The 24,756-nt window shown below is 37.5% G+C and overlaps 3 protein-coding genes across 9 annotated transcripts; all 3 read left to right on the top strand.

The window, feature by feature from the left end:
* The first annotated feature begins 1,070 nt into the window (after positions 1-1,070).
* LOC103380490 (probable serine/threonine-protein kinase DDB_G0282963) lies at positions 1,071-10,363 on the top strand. Of its 6 annotated transcripts, none has more exons than XM_025056390.1 (23): positions 1,071-1,206; positions 1,847-2,044; positions 3,338-3,389; positions 3,480-3,497; positions 3,811-3,882; positions 4,172-4,276; positions 4,425-5,771; positions 5,865-5,951; positions 6,063-6,149; positions 6,230-6,313; positions 6,589-6,666; positions 6,748-6,822; positions 6,910-6,993; positions 7,080-7,139; positions 7,235-7,309; positions 7,724-7,798; positions 8,072-8,143; positions 8,231-8,323; positions 8,550-8,618; positions 8,719-8,784; positions 8,987-9,112; positions 9,205-9,355; positions 9,703-10,363. In XM_025056390.1, the coding sequence occupies exons 2-23, from the start codon at positions 1,853-1,855 to the stop codon at positions 10,163-10,165; spliced, it is 3,531 nt and encodes a 1,176-aa protein (XP_024912158.1). In that variant the 5' UTR covers positions 1,071-1,206; positions 1,847-1,852; the 3' UTR covers positions 10,166-10,363. The 6 variants fall into 6 exon arrangements, with proteins under 6 accessions (XP_024912158.1, XP_024912153.1, XP_024912154.1 ...); XM_025056385.1 differs by having other exon boundaries at positions 1,076-1,206; positions 1,399-2,044; XM_025056389.1 differs by having other exon boundaries at positions 1,086-1,206; positions 1,659-2,044.
* A 471-nt stretch (positions 10,364-10,834) lies between these two features.
* LOC103380491 (caseinolytic mitochondrial matrix peptidase chaperone subunit X) lies at positions 10,835-19,862 on the top strand. 2 transcript variants are annotated; one of them, XM_008312501.3, is made up of 15 exons: positions 10,835-11,159; positions 11,631-11,707; positions 12,465-12,625; positions 12,713-12,827; positions 13,259-13,413; positions 13,498-13,657; positions 15,185-15,226; positions 15,773-15,949; positions 16,044-16,208; positions 16,747-16,835; positions 16,932-17,096; positions 17,179-17,478; positions 17,994-18,086; positions 18,364-18,470; positions 18,561-19,862. In XM_008312501.3, exons 2-15 carry the CDS (start codon positions 11,653-11,655, stop codon positions 18,649-18,651), a joined length of 1,875 nt encoding a protein of 624 aa, XP_008310723.1. In that variant the 5' UTR covers positions 10,835-11,159; positions 11,631-11,652; the 3' UTR covers positions 18,652-19,862. The 2 variants fall into 2 exon arrangements, with proteins under 2 accessions (XP_008310723.1, XP_008310724.1); XM_008312502.3 differs by lacking the exon at positions 15,185-15,226.
* Positions 19,863-21,972: 2,110 nt separating this feature from the next.
* Positions 21,973-24,750, top strand: LOC103380499 (uncharacterized). Its single transcript, XM_017032876.2, has 3 exons — positions 21,973-22,746; positions 23,079-23,738; positions 23,825-24,750. The coding sequence occupies exons 1-3, from the start codon at positions 22,630-22,632 to the stop codon at positions 24,080-24,082; spliced, it is 1,035 nt and encodes a 344-aa protein (XP_016888365.1). The 5' UTR covers positions 21,973-22,629; the 3' UTR covers positions 24,083-24,750.
* Positions 24,751-24,756: the final 6 nt, after the last annotated feature.

Here is a 24,756-nt window from a genome sequence, read left to right as displayed (position 1 = left end):
CTTTGCAGGAGTTCGTTCTCCCTTACATGGGCTCACCTCACATTCAGCTATTTTGAAAAGAAACAAGAGGAAGGCCAGGCTTTAGTTCTTTTAAGCAGTGAGGCTTTCAAGAGGAACTTAATTGGCTGGGTCAGAGTGACCTGTGTCGAAAGAGAGCAGAGTTTTATTCAGCGAATCAAATCAGCAAATACACAACCAAGAAACACCCAAAAAAAAACTCAGCCTTAAGGATGTCACAAAAATGCTGTTTGTATTATGTGAAAAAATATGGATTCAAACTTGATAGAGAGAAAGTTTCAATATCCATTTCATGTGTCTGTAATGAGCTGTCCTTCAGAAAAAGCCCTTTTAAATGGGCTGTGTTCTGTTTAACAAGATGCTGTTCTCACAACTAGAGGTTCAGTTGGGGTGTGGGGGGTTACCCAAGATTCATTTGTTCGATCTTAAAGGAAGCACAAAACAAGCATCTACAATGTATTATTTGCAAAATGTTCATCATAGAGAAACAGCAAAACCTATGTCAGAGCCTATTATTTTGTATTGAACTGACAAATCTATAAAAGACCCTGTTTTACTTAAAGTAATGACAATTAACATTGTAATGCTAACTCTTACTAGTGTTATGTTTTTGGTCCTCATCAAGACTTGAAATTACTGACAATATCAGAACTGGTCCAGGACTAATCAGGACATAAAGACACGTAAACACACATTTTTGTTTTGTTTTGGGAGGACTTTTTAAACATAAAGTTGCCCTGATGTGGCACATTACCCATACTGCATCCATCCCATACCTAATCTTTCATGCAATGTACTTTTCATTTTAACTTTAACCAGAGACTAAGAAATGAGAACCTGGTCTCCACAAAGACTGTAGGTTTTTTGTAAAACAGTGAAAATGCTAAAAAACAATTTAAAGAAATAAACAACTAGGTCCGACATTCAAAAATGTCAAAAATCTATGGCCAAAAAGAGACAAAAAACAAATTGTGCAAGAGCCAAAAATGACAGCAATTCCAAAATAACATCTGTGTTTTTTGTCGTTTCAGGGGCATGAAAATACTTGATGACATGAATTAAAATTGATTTTTAGTGACTCCAGCATCACCACACTGAGTCGTTAACCTGTGTGACTCATGAAGTTTTTTTTATTTTATTTGTTTCCACAACGCACCTGGTCCCCATGACGTGACAGTGTACACACAGGTTTGTCTCCACACACACACACACTCTCTCTCTCGCTCTCTCTCTCTGTCTCTCTCTCTGTCTCTCTCTCTCTCCCTCATGTGTACACACACTTCACAGAAAGTTTTCTGAAAGGGCTTTTGTGAACCCAAAGAAAGACGACTTTGTCCTTTTCTTATTTATTCCACTTCCATGTAATTTGGTGTGGAACAGACTGGTGACAATATCAAGAAGATAAAGAAGAGAAGAAGAACACTACAAAGATGGGAAACAGTCACTCTGGAAAATATGTCCATTAACTGCTTCTAAATGAAGACAGACGGCAGACTTTGCTCTAACTGTTTCCCAGATGCTTGATGTTGTGCAACTCGTCATGTGGTTTCTCCAGTCGTTTCACAGACAGATCCTGACATGTTCATGCCTGTCCAATCGCTGCAGCCTTGTTTTCCCACTCATGTGTCATCTATTGGCAGGTGTTCAGATATGTGCTTGTGAATTTCGGAGCCCACATCAGTGTGCAGCAGACAATCAGTTTACAAGCAACCGATACAGTATGACGGAGGAAAGTAGAAGATATCTCTTGTTGAGGATGCTGCTGGTGGGGATGAGCCTGCTTTTGATCATTACCTCAGCAGCCGTTCTGTTTCTGCTGGTGAGACAGACACAGATGATGGGGGAGATTGCGAGGTTGGATGCTCAGGTGCATGAGATGAACTACAGGGTAGAGATGGGGGTCTTGTCCTCTGACCCTGACGACGAACCAGAACTGAGCATGCCACATCGCAGCAGAAGAAGCCATGAAGGAGAAGATGACGACAACAAGGACATGCTGATGATGATGTCCTACTCCATGGTCCCTGTAAGACACCAGTAATGACTAAAAGTTGTCTCTTTGGAGTGTGTGTAATCCATTAGCATTTTAAACATTTATAACATTTATCTTATTTTTATTTTATTTTAATGACTTAAAACAAAATGGGAAGGAACTGATTTCTTATTTAGCTCTGACTTCTTTTACCAGGACTGTTCTATTAATGCAAAGAATTCAGGAGTCTGCTGCACTGATTAGAATAGAGTCTGTTTTTCCACAACTGTTTCCAGTATAAATTACCTTGAGTAGTGGAGCATGGCTGTAACCTTCTTCTCTCCCAACTCCTCCAACATCATTAGAAATCTAGATTTTTCCTTTGAGCGTGAAACTTAAAATTCTGTCCACATAGGTAATGTTGGGGAAGCTTTGCTAAAAATATTACCTAATGATATAACTTTGACTAGTTATTTGTTAACTACTTTCACTAAACTTGAAGAAGTTTGTAAAAGAGATTTGTTGGTTTTATGTTTGTAGGTAACACTGGTAACTTAACAATTATTAAGTGCATTTCACTCCCTAGTAAACATAGTAAACAAAAATATTTTTATAATAATAATAATAATAACAACAACAATAAATACATTGTGTTCCAAAAAATGTCAAAAAATAATGATTGTATTTTAGATTGTAGATCTTATACTTACACTGCATATCTGGTCTGTAATGGCCACTTTCTATCCTTCATGATTCATATGCAATCACATATACTCATTCTAAATATTTAATTCATTTACAGTAGCATTGGAAACTGTGCTTAGATAATGAGTTGATAAATAATGTCTGTTAAAGGTAAGGCAGAGTAACATTTGTGGGTTTGTGTTTTTTTTTGTTAACACTTTATAAATTGCAGAACACTAGTGCTGCTGTTGAGGAAATAGTGTCTGTAACAGCATTAAAGAATGTCTTTCTTGTTTTCCATTCCATTAGCACAGTGAACAAAATGACATGTTTCCCAGCGCAGGAGCTAAATGTCTGAGCGGTTTTCTAGATAATAATGAGAACCCTGGTGCTGAGAGTAATTTAGGATTTGGGTTGGGCTTAATTATCTCCCTCAGGACAAATTGACTCATGTTCGTAGGAACCACAGCAGGGTTTCCCACACGTACAGCCAAACTGAAACATTTACAGTTCTTATTGTTTATCACTCAATATCAGAAACACATTGTGGTGCAAATTTTTGTGGTTGTTGAAAAATGAATGACAGCGTTCATAAATGGTTTAACGATTATTGTTTTATTTAAAGATTATTGAATGTTTGTCTGTCTTTTTTCATTATTTCAGGTCAAAACCCTGATTGACCTTTGTGCCAGCAACAAGGGCGTTTGTTTAACAGGTGCATTTCAAAATAACAGATTGTTGTGTACTAATTCTTTTGGTGACTGGTTTAATTAACATTGCATTTATGTATTTATTTTTCCTCTAGGTCCACCTGGACCACCAGGTAAAATTCTTTCTTAAATAATTCTATAATTTCTATAAAGTTCAGTGTGAAGTGAAAATACAACTTGGTAAAGTTAACTTAAAATTCAACATGGCATTTTAGTCAGCAAAATTATTATTATTAATTATTATTTTTTAAAGGAGCTCATTGTGAGATATTGGTCAAATTATTAATTTTTATAATCAGGTGAGAACACGCTCCCTATTGCCCTAACAGCTTAGTCTTAGTAATAGTAAAATGTATTTCTATTTCATTTATTCCGTACATTGTTAAAACGTATGTTTGTCATAAAAAAAGTATGTTGTTTTGTCAGGTATGCCTGGCCGAGATGGACTACCAGGACCACAAGGTGTGCCAGGTCCAGAAGGGAAACGAGGACGTAGAGGTGGGTGAACATTGAAGAAAATAGTAGCTCTCTATACATTTGATTATTCATACAAAACACGACAAGATCAATCAGAAACAACAAGTCAATAAGTGAACAGGGGACTTCATCCTGGACAACCACATTTTGTATTGCATGATTCATTTTGTTTTTCTTTTCAGAAATTATCACTGTATGTTTTACGTTAATAACTTATTTGGAAATATCATGTTTTATCTGAGTTTTTTTTCAAGCTTTTAAGCTGGCTGTTTTAATGTCTAACATGTAATTACATGATTTATATGTGAAGGTCCCCCTGGACCAACGGGTCCACCAGGTCCACCTGCTGCAGCCTGTCCTGGTTGTACATGTAACAACGTGGAAAACAAAACCACCAGTCATTCATCTATTAAGAGTAAGACATTTTTTACAACATTTTTATTAAAATAGTTCTCATTGGATTTTTACACAAGAGGAGCAATAATAATATAAAACCATCAAGTTGTGCTGCAAAAACACACACACATGGTCATAAAGGTTAACCTGATCATTTTCTTTTCTAGATTTGGGATCTTCTCATAACAACATTAATGAAACCGACATGAATAATTACACCATCACCAGCCTGAGGAACACTACAAATGGAACCAACACAACACTGATCAACACTAATACAACCAGCACACTGCTGAATTATAAAAATGCAACCTGTACCAGTAACAATCCCACTAACACAAGCCTGGTCAACAGAAACAATACCAACATGCTGAATGGAACCAGGCCAAGATCTGACAAGACTGTTTATACAAAGACTCTGAATGATTCTCATAAAGAGCTGATCAACAAAAACATTACCAACATAAAAAACGGTACCATCATAACACAGGTCAACACCAGTAACACTAACAAGACAAATGGTACCATCATAAGACAGGTCAACACCAGTAATACTAACACAACTAACAGTACCAACACAACTAATGGTACCATCATAACACCGATCAACACCAGTAATACCCAAAAATCAAATAGTACCAACACAGGACTGGTCAACACCAGTAATACCAACACAACTAATGACACAAACACAAGACTGTCCCACACCAGTATGAGTAAGATGAACGCTACTACCACAAGCCTGGTCAACACCAGTAAAACCCACAAAATGAATGAATCCAACACAAGATTGGTCAATGCACATAGGACCAACACAACCAATGGCACCAACACAGGTCTGGACAACACCAGTGATACCAACATAACAAATGGTACCATCATAAGACCGACCGACACCCGTAATACCAACACACTGAATGGCACCAACACACTACTGGTCAGCAACAGTATTGCTGACACCATAAATGATACCAACAAAAGTATTGTCTCCACCAATAATAATAACTCCTCCAATAGTACCATCACAAGACCGATCAATACAGTAAATGCCACCTACACTAGAAATAATACCAATCTACTGAATTATACAAACACTTTAAATAATACCAGTGTGTGGAAAGATACCAACCAAAGACTGGTCAGCAACAATGACACCAACCTAAAACTGGTCAGCTCCACAGGTGGTACCACACTGTTGAATGATACCCAGATGAGACTGGTCAGCCCCATGAATGGCACCAACTCCATAAATAAGAGCACCACTACCAGTGTTACCAACCACACTGAGCCAGTCAACACCAATAAGACCAGCATGTGGAGTGTTACCAACAAAGGAATGGTTAACAACACGAATGGTACCAACACAATCGGCGATACCAGCACCAGGAACCATACTATTATAGGACTGGTCAGAACCAATGATACTATGCTGATTTCTACCAGTACAAAGCTGGTCAACAGCAACACTACCAACATGGATAACAACACCAACCCAGCAGTGAAATTGTTATTAGGTAAGGTTTATTTTGCTTCCAACTATAAATGGACAGCAGTTCACTCTTTTAATACTGTATATAAATCATTTTATATTTTGTCTCCTTTTCCAGATCTGTTTTCTGAAAACTCTGGCGATGGTGATGATGATGATGTTTTTAAAAGCAGTGGAAATGAAACTGATGCTATAACCATTAGTGGTAAAAATCTTTCAGACAGATAACTTACGCTAATTTTTATTATTTAAAATATATTCATTTAAAATAGGACTAGTGTGTGTAATTCAATGGTATTTACATTGTGTCCTACAGATTCAGCTCCACCTGATTTGGTGGATGAAGATAATTCTTATTCTCAGGCAGTAAATATAACAGTGGCACCTTTAGAACTATTTACAGGTAGGTGAAAATGGGTCTTGTTCATGAATTATTGGCCCAGATGTTTACGTTACTCAACATGTGTGGTTTCTGTTTCTCAGTGGTACCAACAGAACATTCAGAAGTTGAAGACAGAGATGTGATTACTCCTACGGAGGTGTTTACAACTTCCAATGAGGAAACTGGTGAGATTAATGTCGCAAACAGAGACCGTTTTGTAGATCAATGCAAAAACAGCTTTGAGTAGTTAATTATAATTATAATCTAATAATAGAGTGATATTCATACTTAGGAAATTACCATTTTGTATTTTTTTAATTTAAGCAATCTAAAGCATTATATAAAAAGCTTTTGTCCATGCAGTCATAACTATAGAACGTACTTCACTCCATTTTCCTGAAATGAATTTATAGTTGGAGCAAAATTAACTGATTGGAAAAAAACCCAACTAATTTTCTAGAATTAGTCACTTCAGATGAAGAAACCAACAATTTGAATGACTCCGACACAGAGGACAGAACAGAAACACCTATAATAGGTAAGGAATGTTGCAGCTGAGACTCGAGATCATTGTCAGTAACTTTAACACATGAAAACACACCTTATCTTTTCTTATCAGCTGAAGAAATTGTGGATCAAAACAGAAATACCTTCAGTGAAAGTGTCACCACAACTGGTTTCACAATGACAAGTGGTAAAAAGAATAATAATTTAAATACAAAAGTACACTACTACTACGTTATTTATTCCTCCTGATCTTTTCTGTCCTGTCATTGTACAGAATCACCAATGGAAAATCCTGCAGAGAACACACTTGTTACTGACACTGAACTGCTGTCTGAAAAGGCAGAGAGAGAAGAAGACGGTACATTTCAGTGACCACACATATAACATTTCCATGGATAATATATGACAAACATATTATTGTAACTATTTGTCTTTTATATTCAGAAGCACTTGATCAAGATAGAGCTGACAGTGTCACAGAGCCACCAGTGATATTATTACCAAGTAAGATAAACAATTTAAAGTCTAAGCATTCAGTAAACGTTATATAGCGTTCTAATAAATGTACAGCTTATAATGCTGTGACTCTTAATTTATAGCTTCACATTCTGTGGAACTGACATCAGTGGCAGGTGATGGGAGCAGTGAGTTTTCTGAAACAACCATAGAAATAGGTAAGAAACTACAATCTTATATGTTTAGTCTCTAGTGTTGGTTTCAACTGTGTACAGGCAGATTTGGGATTGGTTTCCTGAGAAAAGAAATCCAGACTTAGGTGTAGATGTGGGTGTAAATAGGTTCAACTTGTGGCCCTGTGATGGACTGGTGACCAGTCTAGAATGTTAAATATATGTAACCAATGACAGCTGGGACTGGTTTCGCAGCAGCCACCCTTATAGCCAACCTCTTCATTTGAAATTGAAATTGTATTTAATCCCAATGATGGAATTAATATAACTTGCTTCAAGAGTTGCTGGATTTTAGTAGTTACTGTTTATCATGATGGTGTTTTTTTTAGAACCATCAAGAGTTATTAACAAAAATTAATAAATCCATTTAATGTTTCATGTATCATCTTCACCCCACAGCTGCACTGCCTAAGGACAAACAAAGTGATGACTTGGCTGGTGATGGACAGATGACAGAAAGACCTACACAAAGTGGTAAAAACTGAACATACCACAAATTAATGTGAAATCAAATGGATTAATTTGCATGTCATTAAATACTTTTTAAATCATTACATTCTACTGATTCTATTGAAATGTCTTCAATCTTCAATCTTTTAAGTTTGGAATTATTTAATTTATTCATATTAACAAAAATGAAAGCTGCCTATTATTCATAACAGAATTAATTAGTATCAACAAAACTACTAGAATACTAGAATGATCATTTGTGCACTTGAACGAACTTAGGTTTTTTTGTTCCTGCAGAAACTACAACACCTTATCCTCCTGACAACATGGGGACTTCTGAGTTTATAAAGAGCACTAACACCGAGTCTGGTAAACAAAAGTTTAAATTTAGAAAAAAACCCACATGACTTTGACTTGGAGTGTGAAGTCAAAAATGTGCTTAATACTGTCCTCTAGAGGCCGAATCACATCACGAAGACAGGAGCGATGACAACGTCGGTGATACTGGAGGTGACAGCGTTACAAAGGCCCCAAAGAAAATACTAATAAGTATGAATACATTTCAAAACATACTTATGCCACTCATCATTAAAAACACATACTTAGACCATTAAAATAACATTGATTTTTTTTTTGTTGAGCCTAACCCAAGCTTCATCTAACAAACCTTAACAAGGACAAGTTAATCCTAACTTTAAGTCTAACCAGTATTGAAAACACCTAAGGTGACATTTGACTAGATTAAAAACACGTTCAATCTTTGTTTTTGTTTCAGCCTCACATTCTGATGAAATAGTTCAGAAGAGGAACAGTGAGAATGTTATTAATACAGAAAGGGGAAGCGGTGAGAAACCTTCATGTGTGCACTTTACGTTTACTTTTTATCTAACAGTCAGTGGATTAGGGTCATTGCAAAATGTTGAATGATCTTTTTTTTTTTGAAGACTCAATTCCACCTCAGAAAAATAATAAAGATAATATGCCAACTACTGAGTGGAGGCATAAAAATGGTCAGTATATTTTTTTTGCTCCTTTCTTTCTTTTTTTCTTTCTTTCTTGCCAGAGAGACCCATACTTGTCTAGGAGAAAATAGCCTGTTGCTGTCGATCCATCTGTCTGTCGTTTGTTTCTCTTTTTTCATCTATCTTTGTTTCCTTTTGATAACCCACCTGCACAATATAAAAATATATATATTTTTTTTTTTATTTTTAGAGTACAACATAAAATCTCTAAAGTGTTCAGAGAAAGTTCTGAAAATGAACAGCACATTTGGAGCCTGGTTGGCAGATGCATCCCGAATGAATGACAGCCGATACTGGCTGGCCGATCATTTTTCAGGTGATTTATTTGTATTGACAGGAATTTATCGTCAAATATACCGTTGTAATTCATTTTGTCTGTTTATTTGTCTGACTTTTTTTTTTTTTCAGGTCGAACTTTAACAGAATATGAGAATTTGGCGGCAATTCAGAAAGCAAGCAACAAAACTATAAATGTACGAAGACTGTACCAGGGTTGTGGTCATGTCGTGTACAAGGGCTCATTTTACTTTCACAACGCCGGCACCAACAATCTTAAAAAGTATGTTCCTCACTTTACCTTAATGATCCTGGGAGATTTCTGTTGCCTCTGTGATTTAACTGTTCAGATCTTCTTTGTTTGTCTCAAAAGTAGCATTACATCACAGTAATTAATTTGTAAAAATATTCAGAATAACTTTTTACTGTTTCTTATGGTGGTAATTCATAGATATATACAGAAATTTATACAGAAAAAATGAAAACGTTTTCTTATATAGTGATTTATCTCAGTTAATCACAATTATTATTAATTAATTCACAACTTTCCTCTGATTAATGAGATTGAAATTGTTTATTGTTTGACAGCCTAAATTAAATATATGATACTTTTTTCGTATTGCTTTTCAGATTGAACTTGAAGACTGGGAGGACACACACACTGTCTATGACAAACAGCAAATTCAACAACCTGACATATCTCTTCCCCAACTCAAAGACGTACTTTAAGTTTGCAGTGGATGAAAATGGACTTTGGGTCATTTTTGCATCTGACATAGATGATAGTGTGAGGGTTGCCAAGCTCAGCACGGACAGTTTCTCCGTGGAGACTGTCATTAACACTGCCTACCCTTCAACCAAATCAGGGAATGCGTTCATCGTAGATGGGATTGTGTATTTTACTGAAAATACAGACACCAGGATAACACATGCCTTTGATTTGAAGAGAGAAATTGCTCTTGATGTAGGTTTGAATTTAAGGTCAAACAAAGACATCATGGCTATGCTGTCATACTATCCCAACAAAAGGCTTTTGTTCATGTGGGAGAACAGCCATGTAAAACTCTGCAAGGTTAAACTCCGAGCACCCTGAGAAAAGAAAAGAAGAAAATGTGTTTTAAATAGTGTTTTCTTTTATTTAAACCTACACTGTGGAGGATTTACTGTAACAGCATCCTGTGTTGAAGTTGCCTGTAATGACTTTGTAACTCGGACTTCACTTTTTATGACCAGGCATGTCATTACCTGACCATGTTGTAACCTTCAGTAAACATTACATGAATCACAAAAAGTCAGTTCATACTTTAGAGTAATGCACGCACAACTACGACAAAATATTATTTCCCACAAATAGTACGGGTGTAAAATACACCAACATATTCTAACAGTGTTCTTTTGTAAGACACAATTGCTTCATTTTGACAGAGAAAGTTTCTATTTTTGTTTAATTGATAAATCTAGATTTTATAAATAATAAATAATTAGCTGTTTTCATGAGTGTCACCCTTAGAAATACTCATCCGTCTCCCACAATCACCTTTTAAACCACCAAAAGGTTTTATATAACACACAGTAAATTTCCTTTGCTACTTTTTGACGATCTATATAATTGTACATTTGTGTTGCCAGTAAGTATAAATAGTAACATTTTTCGAGGATTTCCTGATGGCAGAATGAAGGTCCCAGTCTTTGCCTCTTCCCCGCCTCTCAGTGTACGCCTCCTTTGCGTTACTAGATCTATAAAAGTGTGGATGGTCGTAAACTGCTTAGGCATCAATGGAGCCTCCATGTTGTCCAAACCAGTGACCTCCCCTAACACAGTACTGTACGCGGAACTGACGCTAGTTGGCTAGCAATGTAAACGACCTCATTTACAGCATCGAGCGTTTGTGTTACATCATTTGTGGGTCGTGTCCCACTTGGTTAACCTCGTCCCAGGGAAGTCAGTGCGTCTAACTTTATAGCAGTAGTACCTGTAGTTTGACACTATAAGCTCTCGAACCCGAACAGCTCGACAGCGACAGTGAGTTAGCATATTTGTTGTTCTGAGGGGGATTGTTTCAAATACTGCGGTTTCATCGTGCCTTGTGAGTACAACCTACAAGCTATTTACGTCATTTACTGTTTTAACTGTTAAAATAAATTGTATCGTCGGCTTGGACACTGGACAGAACTGGATAGCCCTGTGAGCAGAGTAGTTTGTTATTCTTTCTGACGGATCTGGCCTTGGCTTAGCTTCGGGCTAACAGTGTTTATTTGTCCCAAAAGCCAGATGTATATGTTTTCTGACAGTTTTTTTTATCCGTTGAACGCATATACCTTATCCTAAAAACGGACGTTGGTGGGTTAAGGTGGAGTTACTGTTAAAAGTATAAATGTCTGTGGTCGGTTGACATATATTGAAACCTAACTTACAAATGCTAGCACTGGCGTGGGAGTTATGCAATGGTCAAACGCAAGTTGCCCGTGCTGCTCCCACTGTTGTCTTTTCTAATAGAATTGAAATACATAAATAAACCCAAACTCTTCTATCATGTTAACCTCAGTTTTATTTTCAGGGTGTCATCCAAAACAGAAGTAATGTCCTGTCCATGTACTTCAGCTGCTAGGTTGTTGCTGAATACTGCACACAGAGGTAATTACACACTCTTCTAATTCTGTTGACATTGTTTCCTGTGACCCAGTAAGAAAACCAAGCCCTCTGCTAAAACACAAACATTCAGAGGCGATGGTCTACGAATTGCATGGCCTTAAGGAAAAAAAATCTTGTCTCAGATTTTGTCATAGGTTAACCCCTTAAATTAAACATATGCCTTCAGGTAAAATGTACAGCAACACATTAACTACCACTTCAACAACGGTTATTATAAGTAGTATTTATAACATTGACCTCGTCTTATTGTTATTGTGCATGTTTATCGTTTGTCCTACTTTCCAACTACTGTGCTTCACTGCACTTTACCTAGTGATTTTACAGACACATATCTAGAGATATGATGGCACCTGTCATTCATATCTGTGTGTTAGCGCTCATAGATATGAATGTGAAATAAATACTTCTGTATTTAAGCTAGATGTGCTTCTAGGTGATAGCATATGTTATGTTAGGTTGTGTGTGTACATACAGTATTGTACACTTAACAGTGGTAAGTGTGCAGCTGTGAACAAAACAATTATCATTCATCGTTTCCTACAGAGCAGTTTGAAATTCTATGCAAGGATGAACATTTTTCACAAAGTCATAAAACATCATAGAAAAACTAGAAGTAAAATTTATTTGGTGTCAGTGTTATAAAAAACTAAAATCAAAAGTCTTATAAACACCTCACAAACCATTATTTTACAAACAGTGTCTGTTTCAATCATTTAAAGAGATTTTGCTCTTGTCCCAGGATTGTCCTGCTCTCGTATTCAGTTCTTTTCCCTGAGTCGTCAGAGGTGTTGGGAAATTCCTTCACCTACACAGGTGAGGGTAAGGTCATTTTCGGAGACTGCAGTGTGCTTTGCCTCCAAAGATGGTACCACAAAGGATGGTGGGAGTGATGGAGGAAAGGTAAATGTCTATTGCAAACAATTTCACTAATCTTGAAAGGGTTGATGGATTTAACGTATTGTTTGACAATTGATGCCCTTTATACAGAAAAGCGTCAGTGAGGGGAAGAGACACTCCAGCCCTGGAGGGTCAGGAAAGGGGGGAAATCATCTTTGCTGCCCTAAATGTGGAGTTCCATGCACAAATGTAGACACCTTTGTATGTAAGTACATCTAGAAAACAAAACATGAAGCTTAGCTTTATGGTAAAGAGTAAGTTATTAGGAGTTTTTTTCTTAAATGAAAAATGTTTAATCTGTTGTTTATTTATGAGTGACTTTTAGTATTGGTACTGCAAATAAAAATATCTTCTTTCTCCAACAAGAAAAATAGCATCTGACAGTAATATTTGTTAGTAATGCAGCAAAATAAGAGCTAGAAATAACATTAATCCAGGCCATATGCAGTAGATTAAAGCTTTGTTTTTGTATCTATAGACAACACGTTGACATTGTTAAATAACTTAAGAATGTATATATTTTTGTTTATTTTTCAGCTTAATCTTCCTGTACATTTGAATGATTCCTTTTCTTTAAACCTTGCTGTTAACTATTCTTAAACCGTTATATGACCTCGTTCTTCTGTTCGGTTTTAGCATCACCGCGGTTTGTCAAATGTGAGAAATGCCAGTATTTTTTCGTGGTGGTGTCTGAAACGGACTCAAAGAAGGGACTAAACAAAGAGCCTGAATCTGCTGCAGAGGCGGTCAAACTGGCTTTTACGCAGAAACCTCCCCCACCCCCAAAGAAGGTAAACCAAATTCGCCTTGGTTGTAGTCAAATTTTTCTAAATAACAAGAAGCTTTATCCTTAAAAAAAATTTCCTCCCCCCTAGATATTTGCTTACTTGGACAAGTTTGTTGTTGGCCAGTCCTATGCAAAAAAGGTGTTAGCAGTTGCAGTATACAATCACTATAAGAGAATCTACAACAACATTCCTACTGGGAATCGGCAGCAGGTGGAGATAGAAAAACAGCCCTCCCTTACTCCCCGGGGTGAGTACTAGTCTTGTTACAAGAAATGATTAGGGCAATGTGGGTGATGTATATTTAAAAAAATTATTATGCATATAACGTGAAAGACTTAGAAAACCTGGAAAGGCCGCTCAAATATGGTCTCAACTTAAACTTAGTTTAAAAAAAATTACAAACTTTATTGCTCTGTTTTTAATTTAAATATTTAAATCAGTAGTCTATAAAAAAACTCCAGATCATCTGTAATTTTTTGTCCCAGTACAGGTAAGAATGTGTTTTTAGTTGGTTTCTGCTAAATTCCAAAAACTATAAGAAATAATGCTACTTACATTACCAATAACTAACATAACATTACACTTGACTAACATTTGAACACCCCTGTGTTTACATGCTTTCTGAGACCATCCCCCAACACTGCTGTCATTTGTAACAACCACATCGCTAAGTTCTAAAACCTCAGTAAGAAGTGACAGATGACTTTGGCAGTTTTGGAATTGACGCCTCTGCCAGTCACCGTAGTTGGTGTCAGTTTATTATGTGTGTGTGTACTTTATGAGCTCCACTAACAGTGATGTGCAATATCTCCAAGCAGGATTGTAACCCTAAGTGAAAGTTTCACATGTTAAGATGTGCAGGTTTTTCTTAAGATTAAGAGTGATAAATGATTGGAGAGAATTGTCATGCACTTGACACTTCCTGTAAGATGCATGCTAAAGAGCAGACCAGAAGTGCCTGCAGCTGTGTCATGATAAAACAGGAGTCTTCTTGACACTGAGGGTTTAATAAAAAAAATTGAGGTCAAAAGAAAAAAAAGATCCTTGACAATAACTTAAATTGTTACCAACAATGTTAACGTTGTGATAATAACATTTTTATAGTGGGTGACCTTTGGCCTAGATCCATTCTGTAGTTCATGAGATGCTAAATCAGTAAATTATGGCTTTTCACTTCGACCGTAACAAATCCATGTCTTTACAGTTTTAGTCGACACATTTTATGTATGTGGCTATGTGATTCTCTGAATAAGACCACATAGACAGGAAATGGTATAATATATTGTGCTATGAATAACATTTCCTTTTAAATGTATTCTGGTACAAACCATGAGTCTAAAAATGTTGATAATTGTGTGTGTGAAGTTGAGATGCTCTGTTTTTCTTTGTTCAGATTGAAGTTCACATCGGTGTTGTTGACAGTATGATTTGTGTTTTAAACAAATGATACAGTGTAAATTGCAATCGATTAAATGCTGACCAGGCAAATAATTTTGAGCTGCAACCTAACTGGTTAATATGAAACAGTGAAGAATTGCTGCAGTTTGGGTTCTGAGTTTCAACACTATTGAAGGAACAGTCCACATAAATAAGTGTCAGACTGTTGCAGCAGTGACCTCTGACCTTTCAAATCTGTAGATTTTGGCATTTGTTCAACCATATATGTACATGAACTGTAAAGACACTTTACTTTTCCACGATTGCGTTCAAAAATGTCATCACAACTTTGGTAAATTATGATATTTATGTGAGTACTTTCACCCTCTTTCTGTAGAGATAGAGGTGAAAAGAAGAGAGGATGAATACAGATTCACAAGTAAGTGATCGGTTCTCCTTATACTGTCACTGTTGTCTCTGCCGGTGCTGACTGTAAGAACTGAGCAACACAACTCTTTCTATTAATACGGGTTGTACAAATGCCAAACTGTACAGACCGTACTTACCTTTTCACGTGTGTCATAGTAATGCAGTAATGGAGCGTTGAGTTAGTGAAGATGTCATTTTTATTATTTTTATAAATAAGTTACCTATAATTAACACATTTCTTTGCAGAGATAAATTTAAAAAAACGTTATTCTTCACTGGTTAAATAATGAGATAAGGAGCCCCAGTGACCTACATTCACATCTGTACCTTTGGGTATTCTTAGACCAGTGTTTCCTATTTAGTAACTGCATGCTGACGTGCCAGGCTTACTTAGAAACTGTCATTGAGTAACACCTAACTCTCTCAGTTAATGGCTTGTTTACATTGTAGCAGCAGCTACATGCCTGTTGGATTTCTTTTGAATAGAAAACTCTGCAGGTGTTTTTTTTTTTTCCTAATCATAAACCTAACCCCGTGGCTCCATGTGTTTTTGCAGAGTTGCTGCAGATTGCAGGGATCAGTCCTCATGGAAACGCTCTGGGTGTGTCCATGCAGCAACAGGCTAGCCAGCAGGCACCTCAGGAGAAGAGGGGTGGAGAGGTCCTTGACTCCAACAACACTGACATTAAACTTGAGAAGAGCAACATAATTCTTCTTGGCCCAACAGGCTCAGGTTAGTGTTGTCTCAACGATGTGCCTTACTGTAATGGTGGATCTGGTGGGTAATGATCTGGTGACAATTACTATGATTTCTGTCACTTCTGCAGGAAAAACACTGTTGGCACAGACACTGGCACGTTGCCTAGACGTTCCCTTCGCAATCTGTGACTGCACCACATTAACTCAAGCTGGGTATGTAGGAGAAGACATTGAGTCGGTCATTGCTAAATTGCTCCAGGATGCCAACTACTCAGTGGAAAAAGCCCAGCAAGGTAGGTTGACGGACCGAGTGCAACATTCCTGTAGATTCCCAGCATATGTTTGTGTCTTATCGTGTTTGTTGGTAGAACATGAAATAAGAGCCGACAACATTACAAAAAAGCAGGCAGTCATCTGCTCATCTGCCTCTTGGTTTAACAATATTGATTAATAAGTGAATAAATCTTCAGTCTGCGTCTCTTTACACTATGGAGAAAAAATGGTGAGCCGCAAACAATGCTTACTGTCAAAAATGACGACCCCTGACTTGCACATGTAGTATACAATAAGCCTCTTACACGTTTAATGTTTTATCATTATATTTCCTGTCAAACATTCAGCAAGAGCAGCATACCTAATTTATAAATACAATGAGTGTAAATGGGTCTTTAGAATAAACATATGGACGTAACATGTCCACACACTTGTCATTGCCTGTTAAATATGACCATATGATTTGATTGTTAAATACATAAAATAATTCCATCACACTTTACCTTTAAACCACGGTGGATTATACTACTGTTGGCATACTATTGTGTGTACTTTCAGGTATTGTGTTTCTGGATGAGGTTGATAAGATTGGCAGTGTTCCTGGAATTCATCAGCTGAGAGATGTGGGAGGAGAAGGAGTCCAGCAGGTCAGCTTTTACCTACTGACAGTGAACAGAGCTTTATGAAGCAGCATCTATTGTGCTTGTCATGTTTGTTTTTTTAATTATTTTCTGTTGTGTCAGGGTTTGCTCAAACTGTTGGAGGGAACAATAGTTAACGTTCCTGAGAAGAACTCCAGGAAGTTGAGGGGAGAAACTGTGCAGGTTGACACAACAAACATCTTGTTCGTTGCATCGGGTGCTTTTAATGGACTTGACAGAATCATCAGCAGAAGAAAGAATGAAAAGGTAAACTTAACAGTAATATATCTACGATTGGACAGATGTTCTGCCAGACTCTTGTTGTTCATCACCTCTGCCTCTTTTCCAGTATTTGGGATTTGGAACTCCTTTGAACCAGGGCAAAGGTCGCCGTGCCGCGGCAGCAGCAGACTTGGCTAACACCAGCGGAGAGACAGACGCAGTGGCAGAGATTGAGGAGAAAGACAGACTTCTGAAGCACGTCGAGGCTCGGGACCTGATCGAGTTTGGAATGATCCCAGAGTTTGTAGGCCGTCTCCCTGTTGTTGTTCCTCTGCACAGTCTGGATGAACCAACGCTGGTCCGCATCCTCACCGAACCACGCAACGCTGTGGTTCCTCAGTACCAGGCTCTGTTCAGTATGGACAAAGTAAGGGCTCAAACAATGGCGTGTACAAATAATACTACAAACTGTCTTCTACATATTCTATAACTTGAAACTGAGACATACTGTATAACAGGTGCACACACATTAAAGAGTAAACCAATTAGTTTCTGAATTAGACGCATGGAAAGGGTTGTTACTCTGTTCAATGATCAACACCAAACATCTTATTAAAAATATGTCCATATAATTTAGGAAATTGTTGGTCACTGACAACTCGGCTTCAGTTTGTTGTAGCCACAATCCAGGATCTTATGTATCAAATTACTACATACAGTCTGTCCAACTCTGCGTTCATTAGAGTGTGATGGAATAAGTAGAGAAATCTGGAAAAATCAGTAAAGAATACTTTATGAACCAATAAAATATCTGGGCTGGAGCAATTTCCTAATAATGTCATGGAGATAAACACCCTCTCAATTTTTGACATGTTTTTATATTATTTTATTTTTTTGCCAATATTAATTTGTTTTGTTTAAAAAACATTTGTTTTGTTTCAGTGTGATCTCAATGTGACTCAGGATGCTTTAAGAGCCATAGCCAGAATGGCCCTGGAGAGGAAAACTGGAGCTCGTGGACTTCGGTCCATCATGGTATGTAAAATTACTTATTAGCACAGTTAGAGTATTTTAGAAACCGTTATAAAATGGTATTATAAAATACCCTTCTATCCTTATTGTCCAACCTTTTGTTGTTAAAAAAGGACTAATTTTTTGGTGTAGGTTTTTTGCCAAGTTCAAATTAATTTGCAAAAATTGAAAAAAACAAAAAGATTAATATTAATATTTTTGTTTTTTTCAATTTTTGCAAATTGATTTGAAAAAATGTCTTGTGTGGACCTGGCTGAATAATCAGAACATATTTTAATAGGAAAAGCTCCTCCTGGACCCCATGTTTGAGGTGCCACACTCCGACATCATAGTTGTGGAGCTGAACAAAGATGTTGTTCAAGGAAATTCCCAACCTCGATACATCAGGTCAGTGTGCGACATGAATGAAATCAGACTTGCGGACTCCTGACCTGGCATCTGTATTGTTTTTGCTGACATCTTTAATTTGAGTTATAGGGCCCCACCCAGACAGACAGCCGAGGAGGAATACGACTCAGGCATTGAGGAAGATAACTGGCCTCGACAGGCAGATGCTGCTAACAACTGAACCACACGTCACTCATTTCAGCTAAAGCCAGAGCTCCCTAAATCATGAGAATAATCTGAATCCTTGGGAACCAGCTGTGGGTTTTCTGAAGCTGTGTTGGTGTTCAGATGCAATGAAGGTTGCTGGTTCTCTTAGGATTTCTTTCATCACGAACAAGTTCTAACTATGTACCAACGTTTGGTCCTGTGCACCAGTGTTAAGTCTCTTGTAGTGCACACTAATGGTGGACCTTGATAAACTATTTCAATCTCTGGGGATTGTTACCATTTTATCTATATAAAGATAATGATATTTTATTCATGAAATGATGTGTAGCTATTTTTTTCTTCATGTGGTGATGGACTGGAATGACAAACACAGCAAATGACAAAAAGGAACAATGGGATCACATTAATGTACACAAAAAATGGGCTACTTAGAAAGTGTAGATGTGATTTTACCATGTCGATGATGCCTTATGTCAGTGAGGGCATACTATTCCACAAGCACATCAATATTTTGATGTTTTCATCTTTTACCACCATTGTAATAATGGTGCTAACAGTAAAAGTCAGCTGTAAATGTGAAGCTAACCTGCTTGAGTAGCCTTTTTAAGCAGTTTGTATGAGATGACCTCAAAATAGGGGAACTTTGTTTTTGAAGTGCAATGCACCAGCACACAGCAGATACCCGAATAATGATTTTTTTTTTAACAGCCTGAATGGTTACTTTTCAGCAATTTTTACTTCTCCCCCCCTTTAGTGAATATACAGTTGAAAAAAAAAAGATGACCCTCAATAAAAGCCTAACTTGTTGAACATATTTCTCAGTTGCTTTCAGATGGAGCAAGGTTTTTCTTTACTGTCTTTCTGAACATACTAGACTAATTTATTTTTAACTTTGCAGACAGAGAGTCAATAATGTTTTACCAAACTCATAAGAATGGTCAGGATTATTACCTTTATACTTTCTTGTTTGTGTTTTAAAAAAATACCAGGAAAGCCTTCTGGAGTTTCCTGCTCAATTCTGCTTTAGTACATCTTTAAAGCTCATCCATGCCTCGACCAGGGCTATATATTCACTCCTGAGAAATGAAAGTCGGGGGCAGTTTGAAACATCCAGCTTGTCCATCTGGAGGTGGTTCTGCACCACTTGTGATCTGTTGGGTTTTTTTGTTGCATTGAAAGCCCATACAGTGACCAAGACCCAGATCTGCTCCAGACTTCCTGGTGCCTTTTTAAAAAAAATCCTCTTATTTAGATATTTTCCCCAGTGCAGTCCTCATTTGATTCCCAGGTCATGTAAAGTGTTTCCCTTTGAGGGTGGTGTTCTTTGGATGAAATGGTTCTCTGAGTGTTTGCCACACGTCAACATCCATGACTCATCAAAACATACAATATGTTCCAGGATAAATTACTGTATCTTCATCCATGTTGTCTTAGGCAGACTTTGGTCTGACATGGATTTGTCTGCAATCTCAAAGTCAATTTTTTTGCAGCACTCTACTGATATAACCAGACGTGTTTTAGTTGTTCAATATCTGCACAGTTATCTGCACATTTTCTACCTCTGTACTTTTATGTTACTTTTAGGAATTCTTGGAGCTTCTTGAGGCTAAAACCCTGAGTTTGACCTCTGTGGCATTGTCAGGTTAACCTGTGTTTGGTTTGGGATACTGCTTCATATACGGAGTTTTATAATTGTGTCCTTGGATTTTATTCCAAAGTCAAATTTAAAATAATTAGTCTAGTATGTTTAGAAAAGAAGAATCGTCCTTTTGAAATGCCCATTGGTAAACACTGAGAAATAATAATTTGGGCCTAATAATTGTATCTACATGTTTACCCCTCAACGAAGTTCGCTTTTACAGAACCGCTGCAGTCCTCATAGAATCTTTAAGTAATTCATTTTTAACATTTTGTAAATTTGTGACTGAAATTGAACAAACCCAGATTTTCAGATGAACTTTTCATCTCTGTCACAGCTCAAAGCTGTAGTTTTTTGTAATTTTGACAGTAATTTTAAACCCCTGCCTCCAAAAACTCCCATCACTTTAAAACCCCTGCCTCCAAAAACTCCCATCACCTGTAGTGACATCATATCCTTTCATATGAACTGCCACCTCACCTCTTCAGTCACGTGACAGCTTAAGAGCTCTCTGACTGAACCGTGCTGCTGTACTCTCGATGCCGTTTGTGCTGTACAATGTGATTAAACTAGATCTGTGCTCCTTTCACCACAGAGCTTTTCTTTTGTACTTCACAGATGCTTTTCTGGTTTCGTAGGTCTGTTAATGAGCCTTTGTGAATTCTTAAGTTTATTGTTTAAAATTTAAATAAATGGTGTATCTCTGTACTAAATTCTCCCAGATTAGCATGTGTGCTCTGTCAGAATGTATTTGAATTTGTCCATACAGAGGAGGCTGAACCCACAGGTCACGATAATCATAATGAGAAAAACAGCCATGTGCACAGCCTTGAGCTAAAGCTTTAATCCTTCAGGAAATATATAGAACAGGTGTGCACATACTACATTTATATAAGCAGAATGTATTTAAAACATGTGTTGTCACTTACTGATAAACTGAATATTTCCTCAAGGCACAGGTAAATGCACTTACTGTCACTACTATAGTCCAAATGGAGGAATGACACCCTATGTATCTTGATTTATAATTTGTAACTCAGATGTATAGTTTGTGTGAAGCATTTAATTGTGTAATATCAAAAAATGACATTCCATACTGGAACTCAACGAGAAAAAAACCCCAAAATGCCAGTTCCTGGACTGGAATGTTCCACCAGGTGTATAAGAAGTTTTAATAATGGAGGTCAGAGTCAAATCCTAGTCTCAGTATCATAAACACTTCTGTCATGTGACATGTGACGCTCAGACTGCAGAAGAGGCCATGGCTTAGAATTAAGGATTAGAATTAAGGATTAGAATGACTCATGGTTTCCGTTTTAAACGGCAGTTGTTCGCTTGTTGTCGGAGGGCAGTGCAGCTCAGTGGTAAGCAGCAAAGAATTTGGTTCAGGAGACGAGGGGGTCAAATCTTTAATTCCCAAAAACAACATTGCTTCATGAACATTCTGGAGGACGTTCCCTTTCAGACCACTCTGGGTCCACTGGAGGCGGAAGTAAAAATGGTGACCGCTCCAAACATCTCTGTTCCAGACTGCCAGCCTATTCTGCGAGAAACTGAGGTCGGAATACTTCTATCATTTTTCATTCTAACTCAGAGATCTGATCAAAACTTAGCTCAGCATAACTCTAACATAACTCTAATAATTCAGACTAACTGGTGTATTAAAAAATCTTTCTTAATATTTTAACTTGGCTGATATTGTGATCTAAGGCAGAGGTCTTTAACATGGGGTTTGCAGCCTCTAGGCCAGGGTGCCAAAACCATTTTGGCTTGGGAGCAACTATTCAAATGACCAGGCTAAAGTGATCTACCTACATTGAAATATTAAATACATTTTATTCATACAAACTAGACATACTTTCATCTTATATGTTGGGTCACTGATTAATTCATGTAGCTTTACGGCACAATATGATTTCATTCTTACAGCAGTGGTCCCCAATCTCCGGCTTCGGACCGGTCCGTGGGTCACTTGGTACCGGGTCGCACAGAAAGAACGCATAACTTATATTATTTCCGTTTTATTTATTATCTGATGCTGAAGGATGTTTTATTTTGAAAAATTACCGGATTCTCTCCGCCGCATCTGCCCACGACTCACACTTGATGCATGTCAGCGTGCGTCACAAAAACAAACGTCTTTGGAAAGTTCGTTTGCGCAGAGTAAAAGAGTCAGTGAGGAGACAAGAAGAAGAGCCTACGTCTTCAAAGAAGAAGAAAGCCTGACATCTGACAGAACATTCCCGGAGTCCTACTTAAAATATGGATTTGCAATGAAGCCTTCAAAACTGCTTCGCCACTTGGAGACCAAACGTTCTACATTAATGTTGGGGACCGCTGTCTTAACAGTATATGGTCACTAATACTCACTTATTTGAATTGCTAACGATCTACCAGCACTCACTTTGGAAACTATTGGTTGATCCTGATCTACTTCTTGGGCAGCCCTGGTCTAGGGTGTATGTGAAGGTACTGACGGTGGTTTTTAAAATTTTTAAGTCATATACAATGTTTGTATCTATGTTTGTATGTATGTATGTATTTAGATAAAGTACTAAGTGGTCCCTGCTCCATCTCTTCGTCAGTTTAAGGGTCTGGTTTGACTTATTGCAGTAATGAACATCGGGGGGTGTAAAACCAAAATACCTGCACTCATCTGATCCTTAACTATAGATCACTGTGTTCATATACTACTTTAATATGGACAAAGATTGTGTTAGACTGCTGTTGCAGATGGTTTTATTTGAGAAAAAGAAAGTTCCCAAACATTTTTCTTAACTTTATTGGCCTTTTGTTCACAGTATGAATTCAACCTGGAGAAATGGATTTTAAGCAGCAGACAGCAGTCTGTTTGTCAGACACCATCTTGCCCCCCCTATTGGATGATGTTCAGCAGCTGTCAGCAGAGTGACAGGAGCAGTAGCAGATGTGGTGACCACTGTTCATCGAGCTTTAGGGTCCGCAGTCACAGCCTGAGCTCTGCAGACACTTGTCGGCTGCACCGTCGCACTGTAAAGTTCCTGATCCCTGACTCAGAGGATGAAGATGGTGACTATGGAGATAATGAGTACTCATCTGCTGAAGACCCACCACATCGTACCAGGGGCAGGGAGCACCCAAGGAGTGCTAGGCCCAAAGACCCAGTCTCCAGAGGTAAAGACATGCATGTGAATTCTTCTACAGGCTGCTGTAAATCTACTTCACCCCAAACAACTCAAGTACATAGAGTCACTTTGGCATCCGTACACGAAGACAAACTGTCCACGCGAGTACTAGAGAAACAAAGGTCTCAACAAAAGAGCCCCTTACCCCAGGGCCAAAAGAACAGAAAGAAGAGGCCAAGTTCTGTGGTCAGTGTGGGGAAAAGGTTCTTCCCAAACACCATTGCTGCAGCATCTCCCCCTAGACCGCAGCGGCAACGACCCTCCTCTGCTGGACCCATGACAAGGACGCACAGACAGGTAAATTCTCCTGCTCTGTGTCTACAACAAATGGATGTTATATTTCAAAACACATGCTGCCATTTCTGTCCTTTCTTCATTGTCAGGTTCTGAGGACCAGTGGCTCCAAGGGTGTTTATTTTGACTCCACAGCAGAGTTGCTGTCAGCTCTGAGCCAGGAGGAGAGGGAGCTCCTTGAAACCATCACAGAAAATGGATACCCTTTACGCACAGCGATTCTGGCTCTTCAGAAAACAGGATATCATAGCCCTGACAAGGTAGGAATGGCTGAGGCCTCAGTCAATTTATGGGATTATTATAAATCCAGATTATCAATAATTATCTGTTTACATGATGCACAATAACCCACTGAAAAATATTGAACCATCTGATTCAATTTTGAAATATATTTTAATATATTTGCATATTCTTCTGATTTATATTAAACACAAATCACCTGCTTTGTTTAATCCACCACAGCTTTTATATAAAAATTAATAAACATGCAGAGATATAGTATGTCCGTTTTATGGTTAAGATTAGGGAGAAATATAATGGAATTTAAAGAAAAAACATTTTTATCTTTTCTGCATGTTTCTCATCAATTATTGAGCACATTGAGACTTTGTTTTAAATTTGTTTAGAGAAAAAAAACCTTAATTTTGCATGTGAAAAAATATGATGAACTTTTTTTTGAAAATATATTTTTTTAAATATTTGTTATAATCTTTATTTTGGGTGCGATGTAATCAGGTGGTGAAATTTTTTTTAACTTTTACTTTTCTGTGTATCTCATCAAATTACAGCTTTTTAGAAATCTTTTAGAAAAAAACCTTGAAATTATTTATTAAAATCTTAGTTTTGCGCGTCATGCGGTCACATAGTAAAAAATTGTTTTTCTGTTATGTATGTTTAGAGCATTTAGGAGTGCACATTATTCACTTGGCAGCATGTTGTGGGACATAAACTTGCATTTCAAGGCATTTCTGGACTGTTTGCATTTTTTCGAGAAGGTAAGGCATGTTTTTGGGTGATTTTT

This window comes from Cynoglossus semilaevis, chromosome 6, assembly GCF_000523025.1.
Source record: "Cynoglossus semilaevis isolate Cse_v1.0 chromosome 6, Cse_v1.0, whole genome shotgun sequence".
Taxonomy (NCBI): Eukaryota; Metazoa; Chordata; class Actinopteri; order Pleuronectiformes; family Cynoglossidae; genus Cynoglossus; species Cynoglossus semilaevis.
The sequence above is the reverse complement of the archived record's forward strand: the minus strand, read 5'-3'. Positions and strand labels throughout refer to the sequence as shown.